The sequence below is a fragment of the Corapipo altera genome, unplaced genomic scaffold (genome assembly GCF_003945725.1).
Source record: "Corapipo altera isolate COAL_440 unplaced genomic scaffold, ASM394572v1 104, whole genome shotgun sequence".
In the NCBI taxonomy this organism is placed as follows: domain Eukaryota; kingdom Metazoa; phylum Chordata; class Aves; order Passeriformes; family Pipridae; genus Corapipo; species Corapipo altera.
The window spans coordinates 4573477-4600367 of record NW_020884920.1 but is presented as its reverse complement, the minus strand read 5'-3'; the positions used below and the strand labels follow the sequence as shown (position 1 = coordinate 4600367).

At 46.9% G+C, this 26891-nt stretch overlaps 2 protein-coding genes and 1 long non-coding RNA gene across 6 annotated transcripts in view; 1 reads left to right on the top strand and 2 right to left on the bottom strand.

Annotated features, from left to right (window-relative positions):
• Positions 1-5676: 5676 nt before the first annotated feature.
• On the bottom strand, positions 5677-21143 carry LOC113953412. Its single transcript, XR_003529873.1, has 3 exons — positions 21030-21143; positions 14478-14589; positions 5677-6166 (listed from the first exon to the last, which is right to left on the bottom strand). It is a non-coding gene; the product is annotated as an uncharacterized LOC113953412 (long non-coding RNA).
• Positions 12463-22488, top strand: DHRS7B (dehydrogenase/reductase 7B). 4 transcript variants are annotated; one of them, XM_027656522.1, is made up of 9 exons: positions 12463-12553; positions 13094-13168; positions 13286-13423; positions 16865-17040; positions 17797-17912; positions 18575-18785; positions 19128-19220; positions 20573-20725; positions 21068-22488. In XM_027656522.1, the coding sequence occupies exons 4-9, from the start codon at positions 16890-16892 to the stop codon at positions 21271-21273; spliced, it is 930 nt and encodes a 309-aa protein (XP_027512323.1). In that variant the 5' UTR covers positions 12463-12553; positions 13094-13168; positions 13286-13423; positions 16865-16889; the 3' UTR covers positions 21274-22488. The 4 variants fall into 4 exon arrangements, with proteins under 4 accessions (XP_027512323.1, XP_027512322.1, XP_027512321.1 ...); XM_027656521.1 differs by lacking the exon at positions 13286-13423; XM_027656523.1 differs by lacking the exon at positions 13094-13168 and having other exon boundaries at positions 12538-12553; positions 13253-13423.
• A 1679-nt stretch (positions 22489-24167) lies between these two features.
• TMEM11 (transmembrane protein 11) overlaps positions 24168-26891 on the bottom strand; it is a 9855-nt gene continuing 7131 nt past the window's right edge. The window contains exon 2 of the mRNA XM_027656524.1: positions 24168-25080. Within this exon, the coding sequence (XP_027512325.1) occupies positions 24564-25080 (517 nt within the window). The 3' untranslated portion in view covers positions 24168-24563. The remainder of the gene's footprint in view (positions 25081-26891) is intronic.

The window sequence follows — 26891 nt, the reverse complement described above, 5'->3', positions numbered from 1 at the left end:
AACCTACTGTTACTAATCTGGGGCTTTTCTCCATGGCTACCACATCAAAACAGGAGGTAAAGATAAAAGAGAGAATTTCTGCCAGTGAAATTTAAGTCCATCTCGCTGAAAAAATAGATACCAAGAAGACAATACATATGTTCAGTGTCCTGCAAGCTCTGAAATTTTCACAGAGATTTCTGTGCCACTCTGTCTTGCAGAGTCCCCGTGGTTACTCCACGTAGGGTGTGGTGTCTTGTGCAGAAATAACAAGAACTGTGAGTTTAAACACAACTGTTTTAAGAAACACCTACAATTTTTAGTGTTTTCCTCTCGAGTAAATATTTTCTTTGGAAAAATACTAATTTTTCTCCCTGGCCATTTCCAGAGCAACTATCATAGTTGCTCCCTGAGGTTCCTGCTCACTGCTTGAAGACCTGCTGAGGATGTGAGGAGCATCCTCTGAGCCACAATGAACCCACACACAGGACACCCATCCTGGACCACACCTGCTGTCACAGTGGGCTGAGACCCCACTCTCACCTCCAAAAGGCAACAATGGAGAAATTTAAAGATCAACTCTTAGGGGGCATTTCCAAGGTATGGAGGTTGCCTTTCAAACTTAAAGTTCCCCCAAGGTTTTCTTAGCACCTTATTCTCCACTAAAAGGAGTCTATTTAAGCTAGAAATTGAACTCGAGGTTCTTGTTGTAAATCTTTTTGGAACCAGAATAAAATCCTCATGTGGAAAATAATGTCTCCTGAGATTTTTTGAAGTCAGCTCCTGACTGGGGGAGCTTGAGGCAAGCTCTGGGGTAGGGCAGTGTCATTAAACCCTTTGCTTTCAGTCTTGTGAAGACACCAGGATCTTTCCTGGGAAGTATAAAAACTTCCAACTCTACAAACACTTCTTGTTTGTTGCAGCCCGCACAACAAAGGTGACACAACAGCACAGAGCAGCAGCCAAAACAAAACAGGAGTGGAAAACAGTGACAACACTTTATCAGGTAGTAATTGTCAAATCAGGGCCTGCTTGCTGCACACACACACACACACACACACGTGGGTTTACAAGTTTGCTGTAGTTTAATTTACTCTTGGGCATAGCTTGGGAGTGTTTCCAGAATAAAGCCTTTTGGTGCAGCAGATAGCTTGGGAAAGGGTTTGCCTCTGGGGGAAGGAAACAGTTTCAATCCCTCCTGTGTCTCTTGGAGGAATTTTTAATTTTAAAGCATTGATGATTATGCTAATTAGTGCTTACCCTCAAATGCCAGTGGAATATAAATGTTGATAGTAGCTAAAACATACTGCAAATGTGCAGCAAAGTCTTCCTCTGGAGAGTCATCTGCGTTCATGATAGCTCAGCTGGGAAGAAGCAGCGTTCTTCACATGGAAAAGAAAAGTAACTGCCTCTTCAATCCATGTCATCCCAAGGTGGCACTTCTAGACTCCTCTGGATAGACATGAATCAACTGTTACTTTATCAGTTGGGCACACTTTTCTGGGATATGCATTAAAATGTCCAATTTAGCTCTCAGGTAAACAGGAACCTTTCCCTTTGATCAGGATTATGAGCAACATAGTCCAAGGACTGCACAGATAGGTGGGTTTCAGTGGATCAAAATGACTTAGAACTTGGTAATCCAACCCCTGACCTTTTCCCCTGGAATCACAGACTCCTGTACAGCTCACTTAAATCTACTGACAATAAAATGGTTTCTGCAGATCTCCTCAAAGCAGTGCACAGAACCCCAAGGATTCGTGGCCCATAGATTGAAAAGAGTCCTAGAAAAACACAATGCCTGTGCTTATTTTTCTGAAGATCATTCATTAGATTTCCCGTCAGCGCTGTCATAGGATGAAATCTTGGCCCCAGCTGAACTCAACAGGAATTTTGCCACTGACTTGAATGGAGCTAAAATGTCACTCCTGCTATTTGTCAAGTCAATTATATCCAGACAATACTTTAACATCTGGCTTCAAGTGAACACAGAGAACAGTTCACTCCCTCAGTCTCTGAAGACAAGGCAGGACATTGGCCATCTCCATAAAAATGAAACATTTGCTCTTGGCAAGCTGCTGCAATAGAGAGGGGATCCCTCCAGCGGCACTATCAGAACCCCATCCCTGTTCCTTAGCCTATAGTTATTGGCAATGGCATCAATTGATTCTCTGTCACTTTCTGGGAAGAATTTCAAAAGCACCCATCTACTGTTGCAAGTCATTCTGTTGTAAAAACTTTGTTTAGAACAGCAGATCTGGCCTCATCTGTGGTTTCCCACAGACAAGGGGGGTTTTCACCCTGTTCATCTTCCATTTCCCAAAGCACTGGAATGTTCCTTGTTGGGTCAGGGAGGAGCTTTTCTATCTAAACCCTTCCCTGAATATGGTGGTCAAAGGTAAAGATGAAGGATAACTGATTGAAGAAGAACAGCTGGTATGAGGTTGTTTCCCTCTCTAAAAACCCACCTGAGACAAGGCAATACTAATTTATTGCAAAATATCCAGGTGAGGCCAACGACAAGTGGGGCACACCTTTTCCTGGCAGAAAACAATAAAGCTATGGGAGTATTTGATCAGTGGTGACTTTAAAAATCTATTTAAATGGGAAGAATCAGAGAATCGTGGGATGGTTTGGGTTGGAAGGGACCTTAAAGATCATCCAGTTCCAACCCCTGCAATGGGCAGGGACACCTTGCAGTGGACCAGGTTGCTCCACATCCTGTCCAACCTGGTCTTGAACACTGCCAGGGATAGGGCAGCCACAGCTTCTCTGGATATCTCTGGGCATCCACAACTTCTCTGAATCATTGAATGATGTCTGGAAAAACAGGGATGTACAAAGAGAGAGGCTTTTATGCATCAGGTGGACAAGGGTTAGGGTTCTTGTTCCCAGCTCCCAGTACTGGTGAGTTGCTGCACTGCTCACCCGTGCAAAACCAGCTTCCCTTGGTCTCATTCCGTCCCCTGGGAAGCAAAACCAAACTCAGCCTCCAGTATCTGATGAGCCTTAATTCCCAGCACTTAAATAATTAGCTTCTCAAATGTACGAAAACAACTCTCATTTTCTGGATTAATGAAGGGAGCTGGGTTCCACTGAGCACAGCTATTATGGAGCTGCTAATGCAGCGTTTGATTCCATCGCCTGCCACTGAGCACAGAGCGCTCCGGGCTCCTGGGAGAGCGGGAACACAGGGAGAGCAACGCTGGAGGGTCACAGGGGAAGGCAGCGGGGGAAACCCTGGCAGTACCTCGTGGGTTTGTGCAGAGGGAGGGCTGGGTTTATTTCTACGGCTGCTGAGTTTCATCTGGGTTTGTGAAGATGCCACATAACCCAAAGGAAGGCTAAAGCTCAGGGAGGCACTAAGGGTGGGTAGTTTGCTTTAATCACAGGCCGGGCGAAGGCAGTTTCTGTAGGAGAGTAACAGAAATGTAACACACACAGAAGCCTAAACCCCAGGTAGCCACACAGCAGCTTCTGCCCAGGTGCTGTAGCCAGAGCAAATGGCAAAGAGCTGGAAGGCTACAGAGTGTTTTTGTCCTCCCTGCTCATTTGGCTTAGGAGCTGGTAGGAAACTGGTTGCAAAAAGTCAGTCTTGCCTCATCTTGGCAGGTACAGGCATATAAACCCATCAAAACAAACTTCTGTTCTTTCTTTTGTATCTCAGCACAGGACTGGCAATTTCGTTTTTCCCAAGGGGATGGTGGAGGGACTGAGCAAATGTCAGAAGGGACTGCAAAGGCTGCTTTGCTCTGCCCTGGGAGATTTAAACTGAGGCCACATTATACGAACAACTCAATGCTATTAGGACTGTTCCCCTTCCGTCTCTGTATCACTGTTTTGCTGCCTTCCCCCAGACTGTTTCACCCAGGCAGAACCAAAAGCCCACACTGAACCTCTCTGTTCTACACCAAATGGGGGACAGAGCATAATTAGGAGATCAGGGATTTTGAGATGTAACTGCAGGCATTCAACAAAGTCATGCAGCTTCTCGGACAACTGGAGAAGAAAAGGCCTGGATGTTGATTTCCTGAGATTGTTCAACCATCAAAAAGCCTTTCAGTATGTGTCATTCTCCCCCATCCATTAGTACATCCAAATTAGTGGTCCTGCAGTTCTGGTATGGATTTGGAGCTAAATATCTTCTTACACTGAAGTTCTTCTCCAACAATACGCCCTCGAGTACCTAACATCTGTCACAGCTGCAAACCAAACCACACAAAAACTTTTGACCTCTGTGAGAAAAGCCTGGAATTGTAAGGGAAGTCCTGGGTTAATCAAGAACCTTGGTGCAGACATGCAGCAGGAATTGAGAGATCAAGAAGGAAATCCATGGAATTGTGATGGTTTTTGCAGCAAAGTTTGTCTTTGTAGCCCAGCTCTCAGAGCCAGGGACCAGGGACACAAGGGATGCTCAAGAACTTCGGCACCTTCCCAAACCAGGGGCAGTTTTCTAGAGGTGGCCACTGAAAATTAAGCCTCTTTGAAAATGCAGGGATGCTGCTTCTTATGTCAGGGCTTGTTGGGCTGCTGACTTCAGAGGAGTTACACCCCGTGTAATTTGGCTGAAGCAATCAGGAAATAATTATTACAGTGGAGAGTTAAAAGATGGTAATTAAACTGTATAAATAAATAACAGAAGTGACTAAAAAAGTCCACCCAAAGCCTACTTTTGGAGCACTATTTAATGTAAATGAATCACTTAGTGGACAATGCAACAATCATCTGTTCAGCTTCTATTCATTATCAGAAACAATACAGAAGGATTGGCAGGGAATAGCCTTGTGCCAGAGGGAGCCCTTTAGGAAATACCACAGAATCTGGACTGGCTTTTGTCTGTTCTTCTATTGTGTTCTGACAATGCTTTGCTAATGAATGTCCAACGTCATGTCAGTTGTCTTTTTCTTTTTTTTTCCCCCCAAAACCAAATCAGGGGTAATCTTGGCCTTCCAGGCTTGCTTGTTCCTGTTGGGAAGACTTCCACACATTATGCATCAGTTTTGCCAAGGTCCAAGAGGCTGAGGATGTTATCTCAAGTCCCCTGGGAAATCCCACTGTAGGTGATGAGACAAAATCCTTTGATTTGGGCAAAAAGCCATTAAGTTTTAAAGAAATCATCACCTATCTCTGAAACATGCAGTACTTGAGTGAGTTGTATACTCAGTAAATTCATCTTTTGTTACTCAATTTGCAAGGACAATAACCTCATTCTGAGAAATAAGCTACTTTTCCATTGGGAGTCTTTACTCCCAGCGTTATCATGGGAGTTATCTGCAGGAAACTGCAGGCTAAAGGGAATCCTCATTAGGGATCTGGGGAACTAAACCTACCAGGCTGACACCTATGCCAGTGCCAACAGAAGTAAGAATATATCAAGCACTAAAATACTGTCATTATGCCTCAGAATCGATGATCCACTGGCATTCACATCTCTTTAAGAGTTTGGAATATCTCAAACTTCAAACATGAAGGTGTAGCAGATACCCAGAGGGGTTCTCTTTCTTACCTGGTTCCCTGGCTCACTCCTATGTTGCTGCTGCAACTTTCAGCTCCTGCAGCGTTGCTGGTTCAACTCTGTGCAGCCCTGCAGTGTAAAATCACTGAAAACAGTCTGAGCTAAAAAAAAAAGGGCAACAATGATACACATAAGAGAATAAACAGGCTTTGCTGTTGAGAAAGTGCATTTGGAATGGCACACAGACTTGACTTCTCAAGGTTGTCTCTGGGGTTATTTTATTTAGTATTAAAGAAAATCTTCGGCTCTGCAGCAAATCTCTGCAGCCAGAGATGATTTCTGTCAAATCCAGAGTATGTGGGTTTCTAGTTAACGCTGTCTAAAATTTGAGATAGAAATGCACACTTCATAAAATCTTGCTCTGAGCTCAGTCTTGCAAATAAAACAGACAGAGATGGCATCAAACCCCCCAGGGCTTAGGCTTGCAAAATCCCCACCAAGTTCACTGCAGGCTTGGTGAGAAATTTGGGAGTTTTACTCACAGCATGAACTCAGAATGCCACTGGAGGTGGGACTCGAGGGCTGACAGCCCCTCCGGGGACTATTTCTGATATTACTATTTCCAGCTTCTTCCTGTCCTTCATCTGGAGATCATTACTGCTGGAACAGGGGCTGCAGAATGGGTGGCACATCTTCTCCGTGTCACCACGATGCTCAGAATAGCAAAGGAACCTGAAATAGTTGGTGGTTTAGATTAATACTCTGGGCTGTGAGTGGTGATGCACAGTCCAGCTGCCACCTCGGGGACAGGACTGAGACCTCTGGGGCAGCAACATCTGAAATCAGTCCGCCTGGAACTGCCACAGCTCTTTGGGGGACACCATTAGTATCACAACTACATCAAGACACATTGTTCTTGGTACCTACTAGCTCGAGCTGCCATGTAGAGTGGTGAAAATGGGTGGTTATAACACCCTAAAACTGCAATCCTGCATGTTGCTCTTTCACTAAAAAAAAGTTTATCACTGGCCAGGGGTTGGGCAAGGAGGGAAAACTACTGAGGTTCTGATAAACAATAGTTCGTTTCGCAAGATTGTTGCCACCATTTGCACTAATTGACACTTTTTCTTAGCAATCTCTGTTAAAAGACAAAAGACCTCAAGATCTTCTTTTGGAAGAAAAAAAACCCCTGACTATGTTAATGCCCGGTATATTAAAAGCATAATTCTAATATTGGGATACACTGGGAAGAAACTGGAGTAATTACCTCCCTTTGTTTAATAAACTTCCTCTAAAAGATCCCCAAAAAATGTATTCAGTAAAATTCTCTTCCTCCCTGCTCTGGTATAGAATTTTTTTTTTGTTAGTCCCTCGAGTAGTTGCCTAAGTCAAGTCTCACTGTAATTACACACCTCGCAGCAGTGCGGGAGACTTAATTAAGAGAGTCACTGTAGGTGTGTTGTCAGACAGACAGAGCCCAGTGCTGCTGGAGGAGGCACCGGGGTCCAGCTGCAGTGGGCTCGTTTGGGAAGAAAATCCAAGTTTGCAGAGGATTTTGAGATCTTCCTGCAAACAGCAGCGTGGACACACCCAGCAGCTTCTATTCAAAGCCCCTCAACTCCATCATCAGGGAGTCTGTGGTTTTAAAAATCTCTCTGTACTCACCAGGAGACGCTCTGCCACACGGCAAGATTTCAGATTCTCTCTTCCCCTCCTCCCAAAAGTGTGACTCACCAGTTTCAAACGGTGACATTTCATTCCCAAACTATTCCGGGAGCATCTGGCTCCACAACACATGGGAATGTGGGGAGAAGGGAGGAGGGGAGGGAGAGCCAGCTCGCACAGTGAAAACCACTCATTCTCTCCCCCACACAGGTATGTTGCTTTTAAATTTCAGAACCACATAATTTGGGACACGCTGGCAAATTCCATCGGAGGAAAACAATAAAACAAGCACATTTCAGGGGGGAAAAAAAATACCTTTACGAGCCAGCGATGCAATTCCCTGTCAGCCAGGAAGGACTGGGAGAGGGGTTTGCTCTCCAGATGGAATAGATGTGAGGAAATGTCCTGTCCCCACTTCTTATTCTCCATCCCTGCTGCTCTGGGCGAATTTCTGTGTGATGCAGACCCGGGGTTTAGTCACCACCGATACCTTACTAATGATGAACAAATGTACGTGCAGTGGGACGACGACAACACGGGGGTGACAAATAAATCACTGTCAGCTCCCGGTCCCGAGAGGAGTTTCGTGTCACACCGCAGCTCAGCACCTCTCCTGTCCCTGCTCTGGGGACGTCACTCCCATGAGCACAGCATTCCACACGTGAGGGGCGGGATGCTGCGGGCACCGGCCCTGGCAGCGCACACATGGAATCGCTGCCACTGGGGCAGTGCCAGGGGCAGGAGCGAAATCCCTCCTGGCCTCAGAGTGTGAATCTGTGCACGGCTGATGGGGTGGGAGCAGCGATCCGGCCCCATTCATTAATGTTTGTAAAATTCCACTGGGAGGGAGATGGGCGCGATGGGAGTGTCGGGGTGGCTGCTGGCAGCCTGCGAGGGCACTGGGAACCCCAGCCTGGCACTGAGGTACAGGGACCAGCAGCCTGGCACCGGGGAACTGGGATCACCAGGCTGCAGGGACAAACCTCGGCGAGTGCCGAGGGGTGAGAGCCTCAGGGAGCCGTGGAAGGGGCCCAGCACCTGGTTATCCCATGTGTGGGCCGGGTTGGGATGCTGGGAACAGGCTGTCACGGCTGATGGCAGCACAGCCCTTCCCCGTGCATGTCTGCACAGGAAATGTTTGATTACAGTTTCATTCATCTCCTCTGCTGCCGTTCTAAAAGGGGAGGCTGTTCCTGTGGACTTTGGGACCTCGTGCTTGCAGATCCAATCTTATTCCCATTCTTTCCTTGGGGGAGCCCCACCGAAATCAGTGCTCGTTCAAGGAAGAGGAGGCTGGCTCCCTGTTCGATCCTGGCATGCAGCAGCAAATGACCTTGGCTAGGTAACCATCCCCTGAATACAAAGATGGATATAAAAGCAGCAATTCCCTTTTTAAAAACCAACCAGTCTTCTGCTAAGGTAGGGAAAGGCAGTGGTTTTTTTCCCAGCTTCCCTAAATGCCCTTCACCAGCAGAGAGGGGGAGGGGACCTGCTCTTTGAAGCCTTTTCCTTATGGGAATAGAAAACACGGAAAGAATTCAATTCTCTGCCACAGCCCAGCAGCACTGATCCAGGCTTCAAACCCCAAAGCCCAGGAGCCCAGCGGGCTGGTGGGTGCCTGGAGCCTGCAGCACCACAGATTAGCTTGGTTCGATATCCAGCATCATTAAGTGTCCCCCGTGGTGTTAAACACAGAAAGGAGAGGGAAAGGAATGGAGACTGGGGAAGAAAAATTAGGAAATTCTGTGCAGAAAGAACTGCGTTTATCCAAATCTTTGATCAAAGCACCATCTAGTGAAGAACATGCTCCTTGCAGCTGGCAGCGCTCTGGGCAGCTGCACCAACATTTGCCTTTCACCACAGGTTTGCTTCTAAAAAACCCAAATATCACCCAAATATGCACAGCCCGCGCTGGATCCGAACGAACAAGAACATGCCCCAAAGCTGCTGCCCTCTGCGTAAATATTTCTCCAGCGGAAATGTGTTCCCCTCCTCCCATCATCTCCCATCGCCCCACTGAAACCCGCAGGGAACCGGGCACCACAGGAAGAGAATGATTTCCATGTTGTAGTTTGGGAGCTAAGGAAAAGAAAAGGTAAGTGAGCAGTCCAAGGTCGTGCAGGAAGCCAGAGGCAGATCCGGGAATAGAGATCAGCCACCCTGGACCCAGGGATGCCTGAACAATAGCAGAGCCTCTCCCTCTGTTGTCATTTAACTCCTTCCTGACCCACCAAAACCCAGGAGAGTGGGGGGCACTGCACTCCCCTGCACACGTACAGCTCTTGGGGGCCCAGCCCACAGCCCTTACCTGCTTTTCCTGCTCCAAACCAAGGAGGGAAGGCAGCAGGGAAGGACAGGGTTGGGTATCCTGAGAGCAGTGAAGCTGCATGTAGGAGATATTTCTCTACAGTGGGCCTGAGCTGTCCCCTCAGCAATTAAAACAGCCACAATTAGCATCTTTTCATGGAAACGGTACCTCAGCTTTGCCATTTCTGTGTGTGACAAAACGTTGTTATCTCCCCTGGAGGGATTCAACTCCATTAAAATGGTCGTGGTGTATGTTTGAGGATCTTCAGCTGCAGGAGGAGAGGATATTGCTCCCTCTCCCTCTTCCCCAGCTTCTGAGTTATCTGCAAGGATTGGGGATTTGCAGCACGATCACACATCAGCAAAGCAGTTTCACTAAGTCTACACTGTTCTCATACTGAGCTTGGAAATGCTGCAGTGCAGGGTCTGGAGAAGGCAGTAATTATAAACAACTGGAGCCAAACCTTATAGAAAATAACTGGAAAAGAAGAATAATACTCAGGTGGTGGAAAAAACCAGTGAGTGAACTGCAATGAACTGAACCTACAGCAAAATTCTCCTGGAGACAAGAGCTGAGAGAAACAGTGACCAAGTGTCCAGTGACAGTTCTCTGAAAGGAGTTTGATGTCCTTGAGTCAGAGCCCAGTTCCAAACCAGAACTGCAACGGGGGCAAAAATCAAGACCAACCTCTTGGGTCCACTGTGTGGAAGGGACACAGACAACTATCAGCAAAGAGCTGCAGGGGCAAGGAAAGGGAGAAGCCCCAAGAAGCCCTTATTTCTCTGTTTTCCATCATAGTTCTCTGGGTTTTTTCCCCTACTACCCTGCTCTGTTTTCATTCACTCCTATAGACCTGATCTATGGGAGCAGAGAGGAAAGGAGGAGAACCTGCACCCTCACATCAGAGGCTGAGACAAGAAAATCTTTAATCATGCCACAGCCCTTTGAACATTTATATTTTCCAGCCAAAGGCACTGTGAAATTGGGAGCTTTCAGTTCAAACTAGTTCAAGGATGTTTTCCTCAGGGAAGGTTTTGGTTACCCCATGGGGATTTCTGCCCAGATCTTTGCTCTTAGGGTAAGCAACCAAAGCTTTTCTTACAGAAAGAAGCTACATCTTACACTCCTTGGAAAAAAAAGGGGACAAATAAGCGCCCAGAAGAACTAGGGCACAAAATTGCTGCCCTAGAGACTGGGGTTAAAAGGCTGCAGATCTGCACTCAGTGATGATTGCAGTAAAGCAGATGTCACCAAACACAAGTGCAAATAGTTCCCTGAGTTTGGAGATTTTTTTTTTTTCCCCCACAAAAAAGAGTTCCTGCACTTCAAGAGAGCAGCAATAGAACAGCAGGATGTTTGTCAAGGAAGTGTTAACATGCTAAAAGGATTCCAGCCCTTTGCAGTTGTGACCTGACACGGTGAGAAAGAAAAGAGGAGAGATTTGAGTGCTAATAAAAACAACAGGCGTGGTTTTAGATTATACCAACATTTACCAGTTGGGGCTTGTATGGCCTCCAAAACCAGTCCTAGATTTGGGATAGATTCCCCACTAATAATTCTGAGAACAAAGACATGTTGACATGTGTAAGTCACCTAACCACCATCCAGTGTGTGTGATGTGTCGACCAGCAGGTTTAAATCAGAGATGAATTTGTTGCTAATTACAGCAGATTAACCTAAGAAAATGGAACCCCAATCAAAGCAACGAAGTTAAGCTTTATTTCAATTAATTTCCCTATCTAATTGCAGCTCCAGCCTGACCCTTTTTTTGTATGACTCACTGGGCACTTGGTTTCAGTCAGCTTTGCCAGCACCTGCCAGTCTGGTGACAGACCATTCCCTGTTAAAATAAATGCCTGGCAGATACCAGACGAGTGACCACAGGAGCTTGGGCACAGCTCCAGGGTAACTGCCATCCTGTGCATTAGGGTACAGCTCATCCTGCCCCACTTGGGTGGGAAAGATGCTCTGAAATGGCTTTTTCCAGCTCTGATTTTCAGAAGACTGAACTGACCACAGCTCCCTGCAAGGCTGCCATGACATAAACTACCTTCTTCTGGGTACTATTTTTCAATTTCATGTCTGCAAATAAAATTATTGATTCTCCCATTTCGTTTCACGTTGGTCCTGAAGGCAAAAAAGTGCATTACCACTATTCCTTTCAGAATGTGACTTTTTAGGAAGATCTTGAATTCTTTTCTCCTTTTCCCTCAAGTATCGATCCCTTTCTAATGACAAACTTACGCTGAAGCTGTGAATTCATTTCAGTATTTTTCTTATTAGAAGAGAGGGACAGAACAAAGTTATCATAAAAACGTATGACAGAACTGTCTTTCAAAGACCTGTCATAAAAAGCTCTCCTTTATCTTGCTGCTGTTCACGGGGAAAGACATCTGGGATTAACTGCCCTTGTCTCTGGAAAACACTTCAGCATTTCTGAATTTGTAAAAGTACTTTCTGCTCACACACACTGTAATAGGTGGGAAAGCTCCCTGTGCTGGGATGAAGCCATGTGCCTTTCCTTCCTCAGCCCTTACACATTTGGACTTTGGGCTTTTGGGATCACGGGGGCCTCAGCTTTCCAAAGGCCTGGTCAGGTTTGCACTATTGCCCCTTATCAGTGCCAGCACCTGGGAGAAGAGATTTAAAGCTGCAGAACCTGCAGCACAGTCAGGTCCCGTTCCTGCACAGAGCTCGTGGAAAAAGAGAGAATTCAGATTTCCCTGATCACGGCTTTGAAAAGGGCTCTGCAGAAACACCTCTTTTTCTCCTCCTACAGGAACTCACCCATCCTTCCTCACAGTCACACGTGTCACGCAGTCCTGTCATGTGCCACCACTGTTGGACAACGCTCTCAGAAACGTGGTGGGATTTTGGGGTTGTCCTGTGCAGGGCCAGGGGTTGGACTCGATGATCCTTGTGGGCCCCTTCTAACCCGGGGGTGGGGAAGGAGGTCGGAACCTCTGTCCGGCAGCGCCGCTCCCCGGCCGGGCGGCACGGGCGGGTGGACCAGTGAGGGCAGCCGCCCTCCTGCAGGGACTTCCGGTTGGCGTCACGGCGGGGCCGCCCATCAGTGGGCGTCCGGGCGGAAGTGCCTCGTCCCCGGCACTTCCGGCGGTGGCCATGGTGACGGCGGCGGAGGCCAGGTCGGGCCGGGGGGGACAGGAGGGAACAAGAGGGGACAGAGGGGGACAGGAGACACCCGGGAGCGGCCCTGTGAGGGGTGGGAGTCTGGGAAATGCTGGAGAAGTTGGGAGAACGCGGCCCTGGGACCTCTGCTCCCCAGTACAGAGTTCATCGCTGTTACCGCCATTAAATATATAATTATAGATAATTATATGTTATCAATATATATGGGAGATACTCAGCCAGCTCTCTTGTTCTCAAGTTGTTTTAGGCGATTCTTGATTTGGTAAATGTCTGCTAAATAGTTTCTTTGGCATGACAAATGTTTTTTTTTTTAATTTTGTAATCGTGCCACTTTTGTTTCCGTCCCAAACACCAATTGAGGATTTCCGAGTGGACCCTGTGCCAGGGCCTCAGCACCCTCACAGGGGAGATTACTGGCTTGACACCCATTCAGAGTGTGCACTGTAACATCAGTATATGCCCCCAAATTAATTACAGTAATAGAGAATTACAGCTGATTTACAAATTGCCTTTTTATTTTTTTTTTTTCCATCCAGAGCATGGAAAGACCAGCACTGGTCCTTATGGATGCTCTGAAATCGTTTGGTACTAGAAACAATCAGAGGGTCACTGTGAGTTTTGTCTCATTTTGAACTCACTTCTGTCTTTTCAATCTGGGGGTTAAATTTCTCCCTCCCTCCTTCCCCATTGGAAAGGTCACAGCCCGTATTCCCGAGGTTTGTTTTTAGAGGCAGCTCTTGGCTGAGCTGGCATTGGACACAGCACATTTGCTTGGATCTCTGCCACTTCCAAATTTAAGTGGGGGCTGTTACGGGACCGGAGGGAGACACCAACCCAGAGCCACTGCAAGTGAGCTCTTTTCTAAGGTAGGACATTGTGCTTTCTGCAGACTAAAGCCACTAATCAAGCCTAGAGCTGCTGTGCTTCTCCCTTAGGAAAACCAGATCTTTTTTCCCCCCCATTTCCTTTTATCCCCCCCGGATTTGGATTTGGGACTGAAGCACCCCAGTTGCTGCCACTCGTCACGTAAAGGACAATGTGATTCTGGGAGCCTGAAGCTACAAAAGAGGTGTTTTTTGGGGGAAGCTCTCAGGGGTTTGGTTTCTTTTAGGACTTGATCTCATCTTTGCTGCCTGTGGTGGTTTGAAAAACCTTTTCTCTGAGGTAGTAATGGTTTGCCCCACTGATAAGTGAACCCTCGACCTTATTAACTAATCCTTGTTCCTTGAGAAACCATTGTTCTGGCTTTCATAGGATAACATCCAATTTTTGTTTTAAGGGAAGAGTTTTGGGTTTTTCTTGTTTTGTTGTTGTTGTTGTTGTTTTTTTAAATTGGATTATTGTGATTCATTTTATGGGAAGCCTTCAAAAAGTTTCCAGTCACCTGTATTTGGTCACATTATCAGTGTTATTATTTCTGCTCTCTAATAACTTGCATGTTCCAATCCTGCCTTTTTGGATGGAGAACTGGGAATTACAGGACTTGATTTGAACCTGTTAATGAGCAGTGGCTTCTCTCCTGCTGAAAACTTGGTGTCATAAACATTACCTGTTAATAACAGGGGTTTTTTCAGTGTGAATACCCAAATTTTTGAACAAAGGTGACAGTGGGGTCTCAGACCTTTGAGCAGGAGGTGTGAGACACCCAGTTCATCTCAGACTGGCTACAGAAATTCTTCTTTCCAAAATAATCTATTCAGCTGGGTTCTCCTCTCCCTCATCTCTGAGTGAACTGAGATTTTCTTTGTTCTGGGGCTCTTTTAAGGGACCATTTGAGCACCTTCCTTGGAAGAAGGTGCTGCATCCATGTGCCCTAATGGAAAGGGATCCAAATCTCTGATTGGCAAATCCTTCTCTCTCTTGCTCCACTCCTTTCTCTCCCCCATCCCACATTTCCCCTCCCCAGAGTTTACTGGTTACCTGTTGATTCAAACTCCAGCCTGGAAGCTGCCAAAGCAGGTTGCTGCTGCTGACTGGGTTCTTGGCTTGCTGCAGCCCTCAGGCAGAGATGGATAATCTGCCCAGTTCCTGTCTATAATATGGAGAAAAAGGGGAAAAAAAAGAAAATAAAAACAATAGAAGACCTGGAAATATTTTGCAGATCAAAAAGAATTAAAGGCAGAGCTTTTTTTGTTTAGAAACTAACTAAATAATAATTGTTTTAAGTTAACCAGGCACAAGTAGTCCATACTGAGGAGCAATGGATGGCATGTGTCTAAAATATGGCTTTTATTTGGTAGGTTTGGGGGCTCTTTTCCACAGTGACAGAGAGTTCAGGCCTTGCAAAGTCAACCTTTATTTTTACCAAAGACATGCTGTAATCAAACAAGGAACTCCCTCCCATCTCCCAGTGTGATTTAATTAGGAAAGGTGTCAGGAAAGCCCCCCTTTCCCAGTTACCTTCTCACCTGCATTTCATTCAAATCAGAAGCAACCTGGTCAGAGCCAGATTTTTCCAGTGGCTCCACTTCAGCCTGTGCTCAGGAAGTGCCACTGCACCTGTCAGCTCCCACTCTGGGAATAATGGAAGGGCCTAAATGGGGGCTGGAGATTTTTGATTCCAAAATGTCCTGTCAGCCCAGTGGCAGCACAGCACCTGTTGTCCCTGCCCACATCTCGTCCTCTGAATTTCAGGAGACCTTTGAGAAGCAACAAAAAGGCAGCTGCTTTCAGTGACCAGCTGAACCTTCTGATCCAGCCTAAAGAGGCCAGTGGCCTTGTGTCTAAACAAGAATTATTTTAGGGAAGATCTGCTCTCTTACGTTAAATCAACTCTACCAGTCCCTGGCTGTAAACCAGTACAAGACACACCCTGTGTGCACTCCCTCAGCACAGAGGTGGAGGAATAAGATGCTTTGCCAGTTGCCTGAGTTCACTCCTCCTTTTGGGTTTCTGATTTCCCACTCTGGGCACATTCCCTGTGCCCGGGGAGCCGGTGCCCTGGATGTCTCCCTGCATGATGCACAGTGGATCACACAAGGAAGTGCTCTGTGGACACACGAGTTAGCTCAGGAGTGGGAAGCTCCAAAGGACCTCGAGAAGAGTTGTGTACCAACTTGATGGTTTTTATTTTGAGATCTTGTCAAGTTTATTTAGAGCTGTCTCGGTGTTATATTATTGTGTTCCAGCTGTACCTCCAGAAATATTTACTTTATTCAGTTCACTGCTGTTTCAGAAAGTTAGCCTGTTCATTAACAGCTACTTGAGGAATTCTCTCCAGGCCCCTGATGGACATCCAGAAAGCCTGATATTTTCCACATTAGCTCTGTTCCATGGCATGTAGAGCCTCTGCCATCCCCTCAGCTCCATACAAGCTCAGTGTCACTCAGTGACACTAAATTCTGGCTTAGCATTGCAGTTACCTCTTGTTTTCTGCTTCTTGTGCCTTTTGTTTGAAGTAGTGCAAGTTTTTTGCCCAGAACTTTCCAGTATCTTCCTAGTAAAGATCTGTCTTGCAGTTTGAACTGCAAGAGTTCAAAGTCTGTCTGCACAAGGACGAGGAAGGGAAGATACACTGAGATTTGGTTTTGACTTTATGTGTGACCCAGAAGTGGTACAGATTCCAGGAAGGGGTTCTCATTGACTTCACTCTGACATCAAGCTTTAATAAAAGTTTGGGGGTAAATACAGTGGGGAAATCAGTGGCCTTTTCACAGCAGAAGTCTCACTTGCTCTTTGGCTGTAACAAAAACTACTCCCTTGAAGGAATGGCTTAGCAAGGAGATTAGGGCTATGCCTTGGTATCAGAATCCAAGTCCAGGATGAGATTTCAGTGTGTTAAGCAAATAATTTGCTCAGAGAGAAAACCTGGAGCCTCCAGAATACAGACTGGTTTATATCCATCTGGGATAATACACAGTAACTGATCTCTGGCTTGTAGGTACTGTGGTACTGGCTGTTCTAGAGAAATCTGAGAGGTTTTATTACAATCAGAAGAATGTGGAGACATATCCCAGCTCTGAGGAACTTTCACTCTAAATACACTTTGTACAAGAGGGTGAATCCAGAGCAAAACATGGGAACAGCATCTCTGAACCCAAGTTGTTACATGACAGCTGACAGGATCCAATGCCAAGTGTCCTGCTGAGATGTCCAGATTAGCATTTAAATGCTTAAAATTGGGTGCTGATGTGAACTTTCCAAAGTCTAAATGCAGGGATGAGGAAATCTGTTGATGATACCTCTGTATGGGATTACTTTTTGTTGGTCCAAGGCAGGGTTAAGAAAAATAATCCCCCTTGTTTTCCAGCCTCTGCTAATTTTCTTCACGGTGCAGTGATCTGTTTCCTTTCATCCTGTGGCTCTAGGAAGACTGTTCAGAAAGGAAGATTCATGGATTTCACAAGCACAGTCATCATCCCGCTGCTTTTTGGCAGCCTGGGGATCTTCGGCCTTTTCCGGTTCCTGCAGTGGATGCGGATGCGAGCGTACCTGCAGGAGGCAGTGGTGGTGATCACAGGGGCCACCTCTGGCCTGGGAAAAGGTATGGACCCAAAGGAGGGCACCAAGGGCAGACAGGCAGAGGGTTCTGGAAGGGGCAGCTATTGGAATAAAGCAGTGATGAGCAGAAAGTTCCTTTGCTCCAAGTTTTGAGAGGCATGGCTTGCACTCCCACGTCAGTTGTAACTACAGCCAGTGCAGATTTTGATGCAAGAAAGTCTGATCTGTGAAGGAAAATTTTAATCATCCTGTATAAAGTGGAGCTCATCAAAGGAAAGAATGAGATACACTGTTCTTGTGCTGTCAGGGGTCTTTTCCCTAAATCCTGAAAAAGCCAGAAGCAAAATTGTTTCTCTAAAACTTCCCCAAACTGGTGTTCTGCATTCATGTTGTACTCCCAGCTACTTTGCCAATCTTTCTACTCCCCACTGTGCTGGATGACACACACAAGGTAACTGTGGTCCCTCTTGAGAAGGGCATAAAGTCAAAAATGAAGAGACACAGGCAAATTCAACCAGCTGATGGGGAGGGTGTGTAAACAGCACAATAACTGCATAACCAGCACAGTAACTGTGAGCACAGCAGCTGCCTCACCACTATCATGTGTCTGTCACACTCACAGGAGGGTGGCACGTGGCTGTGACCTTGCTGTAAATCAGCCTGACCATTACTCAGGAGCCATAAAGCCACCTCAGACCCCTGCCAGCTAACAGGGGTTTTACTTATCACCAGCTTTGATGTGGATCTGCTGTTTGTTATTCAAATGCTTACTTTGCTCTCTTCCTTGCTTCCTCCAAAGAATGTGCCAAAGCTTTCCATGCAGCTGGCTCCAAGGTGGTGCTGTGTGGCAGAGACAGTGAGAAGCTCAAGGAGCTGGTGCAGGAACTTTCTGCTGTGAAGAATCACCGGAAGAAGGTGAGTGTGGGAGGAGGACAGGCTTCTGTGTGGTTGGGATTTCTGCTCGTGGTGTTAACAGAGGTTACAGAACTGCCTGTGACTTGTTCTGTTGAGCAATAGGAAAAATGCAACTCTCTGCTTAGGGATAGATGTTGATATAGGAGTACATTGAGCTGGCGTGTCATTTCTTGTAAAAACCCTACAAAAATAAGGCATCTGAAAGGCTTCTTGGCTAGAAATGGAAGGGAAAGCATGGGAGTGCAATGCCCAGACTCCTTGCACCTGTATGTCATATACTGAACCTGAAAAAGTGACTTCTACTGGCTTTTAGTTTTAATGTCTAGTTCTGCTGACAGTGGCAAAAAAAGGTATTGCTGGCTTCTGTAGAAAACACATGGGCTAAGTTTTGACTTTTTCAGATGCACTGTCTTTAATAAGACAACAGGAGACTTCAGTACTTGAAGATCTCCCTTGCCCCTTTCCTGGGCTCGGGTAGAAGGAAGGAGCAGACAAAGGCAAGAGCACAACCTGCTTCTGTCATGTGTTCCTGCCATATGGAACTGCAGCACAAGGTCTGGATGGCCCTGCTCCTGTGCTTCCAGAGCTGCGAAATCCCATCATGAGTGTAAACAACCAGCACAGCCTCAACTGGTATTTTGCTAACTTTGATTTATTCGCAGACACACAAACCCCACACTGTGGTATTTGACCTCTCGGACACCAAAGCTGTGCTAAAGGGTGCTGAGGAGATCCTGAAGCACTTGGGTCACGTGGACATACTGATCAACAACGCAGGCATCAGCTTCCGAGGCACAATCGTGGACACGGGACTGGATGTGGATAAGAAAGTGATGGAAACAAATTATTTTGGACCTGTAGCCCTCACCAAAGGTACCTGTGATCCACGTGGATTTGGCTGAGGTCCCTGCACTCCAGCACAGCTAAGCACAGCTTAACTTGTGTTTGTGATTGTACCTGGTGCAGTGCAGCCTGACAGGGGTGGGTGGAAGGTTTTGGGTTTACGGACAGGCCTAAGGAGGTGCTTGGGCAAGACTGTGTGGGAAGTGCCTGATTAGAGATGATTCCTTGTTCCATCTCCTGACTCCAGGCTGGCAGGAATTTGGGAAGAGATCCAATTCACTTCAGCATCTCTAAACACTCTGAAAGCTTTGATTCTTGACAGCAGCAATGGCAGGACTGTTGTCTGAATGAGTCTTTTCTGTCCTTTGCTAGCACTTCTCCCCTCCATGATCAAGAGGAGACAAGGCCACATTGTGGCCATCAGCAGCGTTCAAGGCAAAATAAGCATTCCTTTCAGATCTGCATGTAAGTACCTCCACAGAAGATGGGAAAGACATATTTGGGGCACCAGGCTGAATAAATACTTGGCTCCTGCTTCCACATTTAGCTCTCCATGGAGCTGGCTGCGTGCAGGGAAGGCAGAGCTGTGCATCACCCTCAGTGTGGTCACAAATCACTGAGAGAAGATGAGGAAGGTACTCTCAAATACAAAACCTGAGTCCTATCTCGAAGTTGTTAAGGGATGGAGAAGGACAATATGTTTTCAGTGTCCTGAAAACACCTTGATAATCCTATTTTAACACTTGAATGTCCCTATAAATCCATAATTTTATTGCATTTTATCCTTGCTGTTTGCTTGGGTAATCTCCAGTAAGAAAGTAGGAACCTTTTGTTTCAGTAATTTATGAAGTGCCCTAGTAAAACCAATGCCAAAATAAAAGCCTAAACAGTCATCTTGATCCAGCAAATGGTTCATGTTAAATCAGCTACAACAAGAAATAACATTGGAGAGATTACTGGAAAAAGCCTCTTAAAAGATGGATGAACCAAGAGTAGAGTGTTTGGCACACAAGCACCTGTAAATCGCTGAAAATAAACACTGAAAGGACAGTGGTGGTGGCATAAGATGGGTCAGGCACAATGCTGAGTGGAGGAGAGCCTGGAATGTCTGAGCCATGGGGTCTTGCAGGTGATGTGGGTGTGACTGCTCCAGGAATTGTGTTCTGAAGAGCCTTTGCCTGGGTCCTCACAGGGTGTGCAGCCCATGCTGAGCTCGTGCTGCTGGGGTCAGCCCTGCAGCCATGGTGAGGTGGTGGCAGTGACCATGGATATGGGAAGGGAGCAAGGAAACGGAGTCACTCAGCCATTTAACAGGGGGAAATCCTGCCCTAGGCCACACTTCCCTGCTCCTGCCTGCTTGTGAGATCTGGTTTTGACTCGTGTGCAGCCAAGCTCTGAACCTGCTCTGCAAGCCCCCAAGTGCTCAGCACCGTGCAGGGACTGCCAGCTCTGCCCTCCCCAGACAGAGCCTGTCTGACCAACACTTCCCAAGCCAGGCTTTGGGTCTCCTTTATCAGGAGTGGGAGGCAGCCTGGGTTCACTCTGGAGTGCTTTGGCAGGGCTGTGATAGTAAGCTCAGGATCCCAGCCAGTTTTCAACTTGAGTTTACATTTTGCCTTCCTAAATTGCCTCTCACTCCCACTACCTACCTGTTGCTGCCATTCACTAAACAAAAACAAACGTAGAAGCTGGAGAACAGCTGCTGGGTTCTTGCTGAGAAGTGGCTGCATTGCAGTGTTAAAAAGCCATTTGGGCAGTGAATATTCCTTCAGCCCTGCTCCCTCTCTTTGGTGCACAGCCCTTTCCCTGTTTTTCAGATGCTGCCTCTAAGCACGCTACCCAGGCCTTCTTTGACTGCCTGCGAGCAGAGGTGGAGCAGTATGACATTGATGTGACAGTTGTGAGCCCTGGATACATCCAGACAAACCTCTCTCTCAACGCTATCACAGCAGATGGATCTCGCTATGGAGGTGAGATATGATTTGGTGCCCTATTTGTAAAGCATCTCCACCTCACCACCAGGTTGCTACAAGGTGTGCTTGCAACACATGGCCTCTGGTGGGGACACAGGTTAGTTCTGAAGGATCAGAAAGCAACTTGGGATGCAGGGTAGGAACAGTAACCTCCAAAACTGAACCTTCCTAGACAGCAACTACTGGCCCGACCATGAGTTACGCCTGCCTGTGCTCCCCCACACAACTGGAGTAAAAGCCAATACAAGCAGCCATGTACAGTTAGAGCATTCCTAGGAATGGTACCTAAGTGTGGGTTTACCTGCTGATACTGGTGCTCACTGGGCTTTCCCTTGGCAGTTATGGACAAGACCACGGCCCAGGGACAGACGGCGGCCGAGGTGGCTCAGGTGGTTCTCAATGCAGTGGGACAGAGGAAGAAGGAAGTGCTCGTGGCTGGCCTGACTCCCTTCCTGGCTGTCTACCTGAGGAACCTCTGCCCCAGGGTCTTCTTCACCTTAATGGCATCTAGAGCAAAAAAGGAGAGAAAAGCAAAGGACTCTTAGACTGCCTGAGCAGTACCTGCAGGGACAGGCTGAGTCCCTGCAGTTGCCTGGGACATCACTGGAGGTACTCCTGCAGGAAAAACCTTTCTCAAAATACTGAAGTTTACTATTGCATGGAGAGTGGGAAGTGGTTTCCCCCATACTGGTGGAAGAAAGCACCTAAACCTCACCTGGAGAAGGAAGGGTGCTTGGACAACGGGGGAGAGCTGAGGCTGCAGGGGAGGGTGACTCAAGGGAACACTCTGCAGCCAGGGAGGCCCCTGTGCTGGAACACAGCACCTCACCTCACTCCAGGCATGCTCAGATCTACTGGGCTGCTACAAATAAAACCCACCTGTTTTGCCTTCACACAAGCAGATCTTGGCTTTCCCCACGCCATGGCCCCTGTGAAATACAGTCCTTGGCTCTAGTGATCAGTGTCTCCTTCCCACTCCTTCCAATCCGATCCAGAACATGCTGCTTGAAGTGGGAAACTGCACAGAGCTTCTGCTTGTTAACATGCCAGGTCATCTGACACGGTAAGTTCAAGTCCAGTGCCACTTTTAAAGAAGTCACTGATGTACAATTGAAGTATATTTGGCCATCATTTTACCTGTCTGAACCGTGTCTTGCTGATGTACGGGGACATTTAACTCTGCACTGGCAGCACAGTATGAACCCCAAGCACCAGAGAATGCAGGAAAGCACTGAACAGATAGAACAGCACAGCAAGTCACAGCAAGGTGACAGCAGCACACCTGGCCCAGCTGCAGGCCTGGAGCACAGAGCAGGTGTGATCCCGTGGATGCCAGGCCCTGTCTCCTGGATGCAGAGGAGAACCTGTGTGTGTAGGATGCACAGTCTAGCAGACAGACCCTTAGTTCTCATTGCTTCAAAGCAATCACAGATGCTAATTAGGATCACATCCAGTGGGGAATGATACCTGCCTGTTCACTCATCACAGGCTTCAGGGGGTGCCATATTCCATTCTTCACCTGTTCTCATGTGAGAGATACCAGCACTAGGAAAAAGGAATTGCTGCACAGAGAGTTCAGTAAGGACAGAAATAATCTTTTTAAACTTGTAATTAAAATAAAACCGACTAGTAGGAAAACCAAGGTCCAGACCCCTGTTGCCACCTCCATGCACTTGCCAGCATTTTCCATGTCCTGCCTCGTAAGTCTCGACTGTGAGTGCTCATCTGATGACAAATAAATTACATTGCTATGAAATGAATCCTTTGGTCTACTCCAGCTCCTCACAGGAGTTAACGTTAGAGGAAGGGAAAGCAGGAGGGTTTTGTTTTTCTTTTCTTATATCCCTCACAAAAAAAATGCCAGGATCACAGAGGTTTGGTGAAGAAAAGGAACTAAAGGCCCTGAGAATCATTCTGCATTGAGTAAAAAAGAGCAGGAATGCATTTCATGTGGCCAGCACAGGGTATTTCAGGGCCTTCTGCAGCAATAAGTAATAGTAGCTATGGCAGATGTGCCACCAGCTTCAAATCCATCCAGTAGACAGGACTTTGGAAACCTGTCAGGATGGAAGGGCAGCCTGCCCAGCCTGGCCTAACCACAGAAAGAAAAAGTAGTTGCATTTCTTCCCCTCCTCTCTGCCAAGGCAACTGTACATTGTTGCTATAAATAGACACTCTGGATCCCAGCTTCTTTTAACCTTGGAGGGAGAGAGCTCAGCCACTGTACAAAGGGCTGTTGCCTCCCAGAAAGGTCTCTGTGCCACTGGAGTTTCCTCCAGCCCCCAGGCCCGCTCAGGTACAGCTGCCTGTGCAGGTGCTAAAGGCTGAGAACTCCCAGCAGCCCCAGCCTGCCCAGCACACACAGACAGGCTGTGTGTCCTGCTCACACAAAAGCTGCCTCAGCAGAAAAGCACAAGTCACCACTGCAGATGCTGGAGGCAAGGACAGGGGGAGTTCTTGGTGCCTGCTGTGGAAATTTGGAGAGATACAGACAGAAGAACTCCGTTTGGTGTCTGACCTTGTGAGAGGCCCTGCCAAGGCCGGTGTTTCAGCCGTGGAGGTCAGGCTGCAGCTACCACTGGAGCAGGGAGCACACCTGTGCACAGGCAGCTTTTACTGCAGGCTTTGCTCTTGTATCCCGATCCCAACACCTGAAGCTGTGCCAAGCTGGCCCTGCAAACGCCAGCCACGCCCATTTTCCATCTGGTAGGAAGAGATTAGAGGCAGCCAGTCCCTATCTTTTAGAAGTAACAGGCAGACCTCGCAAAACAGTAAATACTTCCCAAGCTAGGAACAAGATTTTGAGTTTAGAGCTAAAAGATGCATTAATGCACACGACTGAATTCTACAGTTTCATGTAATGCATTTACAAGATGCAGTCACCCAGATGCCTTGCAGCAGGAGCAGGCAGCTCCAGAAGCACGTGTTCCAGGCAAGAGCAGTGGAATTGCACAGTCAGCACACAGCACAAAGGTAGGACAGGTGGACTCCTACCTCGTGGTACAAGGCATTTCAGTGGAGATGTATCCACCTTAACAAGAACGGAGCAGAACGTGTTTGTAGCTGGAAACTTACTGTGTGCAGAGGAGTCATGGTTGGAGGTGGCAGGGCAGCAGAGAACTGGGGCACCTTTACCCCCAGCCATCAATGTTTAAGCAATTACCAAAAAGGTATCAACCTGAGGTAACAAATAAGGCTCCTCCAGGAAACACAAGCAAGAGGGAAAGCAACATCCTACAGTTGTTCCTTCAGCAGATGGCTGCTGTGAGGTAACATGGACACTGCTGCCATGTGCAATGGACAAGAGGAGTGTCAGGTCTGTGTGTGACCAGGCATTAATAATTATCACCACTGCAACTCTCAGAGCAAAGCCTCCACCCCCAGGAAGCACAAGAGCAAAGGGAACTGTGATAACAGTGACAAGAGAGCAAAAGCATTTGAAATTCTCATCCTTTAATGGTCAATGATAACTTCTGGCTGGTTCTGTGTAATACAATTAAACAATATACTTAATTGTTTCAAAAAAAAAAAAAAAAAAAAAAAAAAGCAGCTCTCACACCCCCTCTTTCTATTGCTTTATTTCATCCACATTCCGCTGCTGGATTGGACTCCCCTGGCCTAACATACGGATCTCAAGTCACCACACATCCACATCTCAAGTGTAACGAAGAACTGAAAAACCTTGGTGCACCAGTGATTTGTTATTTGAAAAATAACAGCTCTATTAAACCAAATCCTTCCCAGTCTCCACTGCTTCTCAAAGAGGAAAAACAAAATGTTACTGTGGGAGTCTTAATACACTTGTCTTTGTGGGTTTCTCTCTTCCCTGCTGAAGTCATACAGCATAGAGTTCATAGATCTTCTTTACACAGTACACCAGGGCAGCGAGTGCTATCGTGTTGTGCAGTCTCTTTCTGTGCAGGTCGTCCTTCCTCACCAGCACCACGGGGGTGGACGAGGTGAGCGTATGCAGGGGCAGGCGGGAGAGTTTATAGGCATCGTACTCGACTTGGTACTTGCAGCAGGGATCAAACTGCCACGAGATCCCGTAGAGGGTGCAGCAGGCCACGCTCAGCACTCCAGCGGGCAGGGAGATGTAGTGAGAATAATCTACTGGAAGTGCCAGGGGGGTGAAGAGGCAGGTGGTGCCCGCCAGCACGGCCGTCTTGTGCAGGCAGTTCCCGACAGTGATCCATCGGGCCGTCTCGTCCCCGATGCGCGTGGGCTCTATCACGATGTACTTGTACTGCGCTTCCAGGGCCTGCTCCAGCTCATACTCAAACTGGTCCTGAGCATTCTCCCCGTTGTAGATCTCGTGCACAATGTAACAGTCCGTGGAGGACAAGGTGACCCTGTTAACGGGAAACTCGGAATTAAAACGACAGAGCTTAAGGACGGACTGTTCACCCACCCGGCTCTGAGAGCAGCAGAGAAGTGCCCCAAGAGAGGGCAGCCCCTCAAGGTCAGGCACTGCCTGTGTTCCACAACCAGCAGCTCTTTCAACTCAAGCTTCATTTCACATCAGCTCATTACACCTACTGTACAATAATTCATCCCAAAATAAGGCAACATATTTTTCTTACCTTTTCCTGACTTGGGGGATATAAAGCAATTTGAGAAATAGGATCTTGTTAACAGTCCTGAAATGGTTCCTCACACTGATACCCAAGCAGTTTCTCTGGAGACAGTGGAAGTGTCACTCACACCTTAGTGACCACAACACCCCACTGAACAAACCACACAGACTTCAGGAGTTTTCATAGAAAATAAACCCAGCAGCTCATCCATTGAGAGGACAAACTGCATTGGAAGGTTTTGAGAGAGGAAGCATCTCTAGATGAATACATTTGCTTTCACCCCACAATAGTTACCTCCTCGCCACTGATGAAGCTTGATATTTAGTCCTCCATAGTAAACCCAACCTAGTAAATCCATAGCAAATCCAACAAGGATGGCCCAGATACATTGCTGAAACAAGGTGAGGAAGGCAGCAGAGCACTCTGTTGCAGAACACTCCCTTCTCCTGACGTAGGATGCAGCAAAGCAAGAAAGGAACATTTTTAACCCAGACACGCTTTAGCAGTGAAGAAAGAGCTGCTCGTGTTACCTGGGAGCACATTCCCTACTGACAGGGGATTCACAGGACTTGTATTGGAGCAGCAGCTTTTAACTACCTCAAGTTATATCAGTTTCCACCTTCCCTTCACCCTCCACCACATCACCACAGCTGCAGCCACATTCATGTACAGACTGCTAAGAAATAGGATTATGACTGCTCACCTGCCCTGAGAAAGGGTAAAAACCTATCCATTAGAACACAGCAAAATCCTCCCTTCTAAGCAGAAATGACTATTTCTGACATACTTGTGTTTAACCAGAGCAAAACTGAGCACGTGGCCTCTCGAGGATAAAAATATCTAGCAGATTCCTTTAGCAGAAAGAGAACAAATCACACACACATTTGACCTAATCTCAGCAGACAAAACAGCCTCATCCTAACAGCATTTAGACCCTCCTGATACCAGGAAGAAAACACTGCTGATGTGGAGAATGGAAGGAGCACTTTTTGCTCCATTAGTGCAGCGGTACTTATGTGCATGCACTGGAAAATAAGGGAGAAAAATACACATTCACAAGCTGCTGTTGCCAAACATTATCCTTAATGTGCAGCTCCACTCATGCTGCAAAGGGGATTGAGCAGTGGCCAGCTGTAATCAAGAATATTGTTAAATTACAAGCTGTTGCCAGAAGTAGCTGCGTTTGTAACAGCAGCAAACATCAATCAGCAGGACGGGAGAGGCACCACCCTCTCCCAAAGCAGAGTAATAAGCAATTTCATTAAAAGTCTGGCTGGAATTTATATAACCCACAAGGAAAACTCAACTTACAAGGCAGTTATTGAGTTCTCTGCAGTGCATTTCCCCCTTGGCCTGTTCATGGGTAGAAAGAAAAATAAAAATCCACCTGAATTCCGTGTATGCCAGGGGGTTCTTTAGGGCCATCAGCTTGTCAGACATTGAGAAATTACCATTAACTCTTTCAGCACAGGATGTGGTGGGCTCTGATGTTCTGTGGTGAATTGGAAGGTATTTAAAGAAAAAAAATTGAAAGAAAAAAAATTGAAAGAAAAAAAATTGAAAGAAAAAAAATTGAAAGAAAAAAA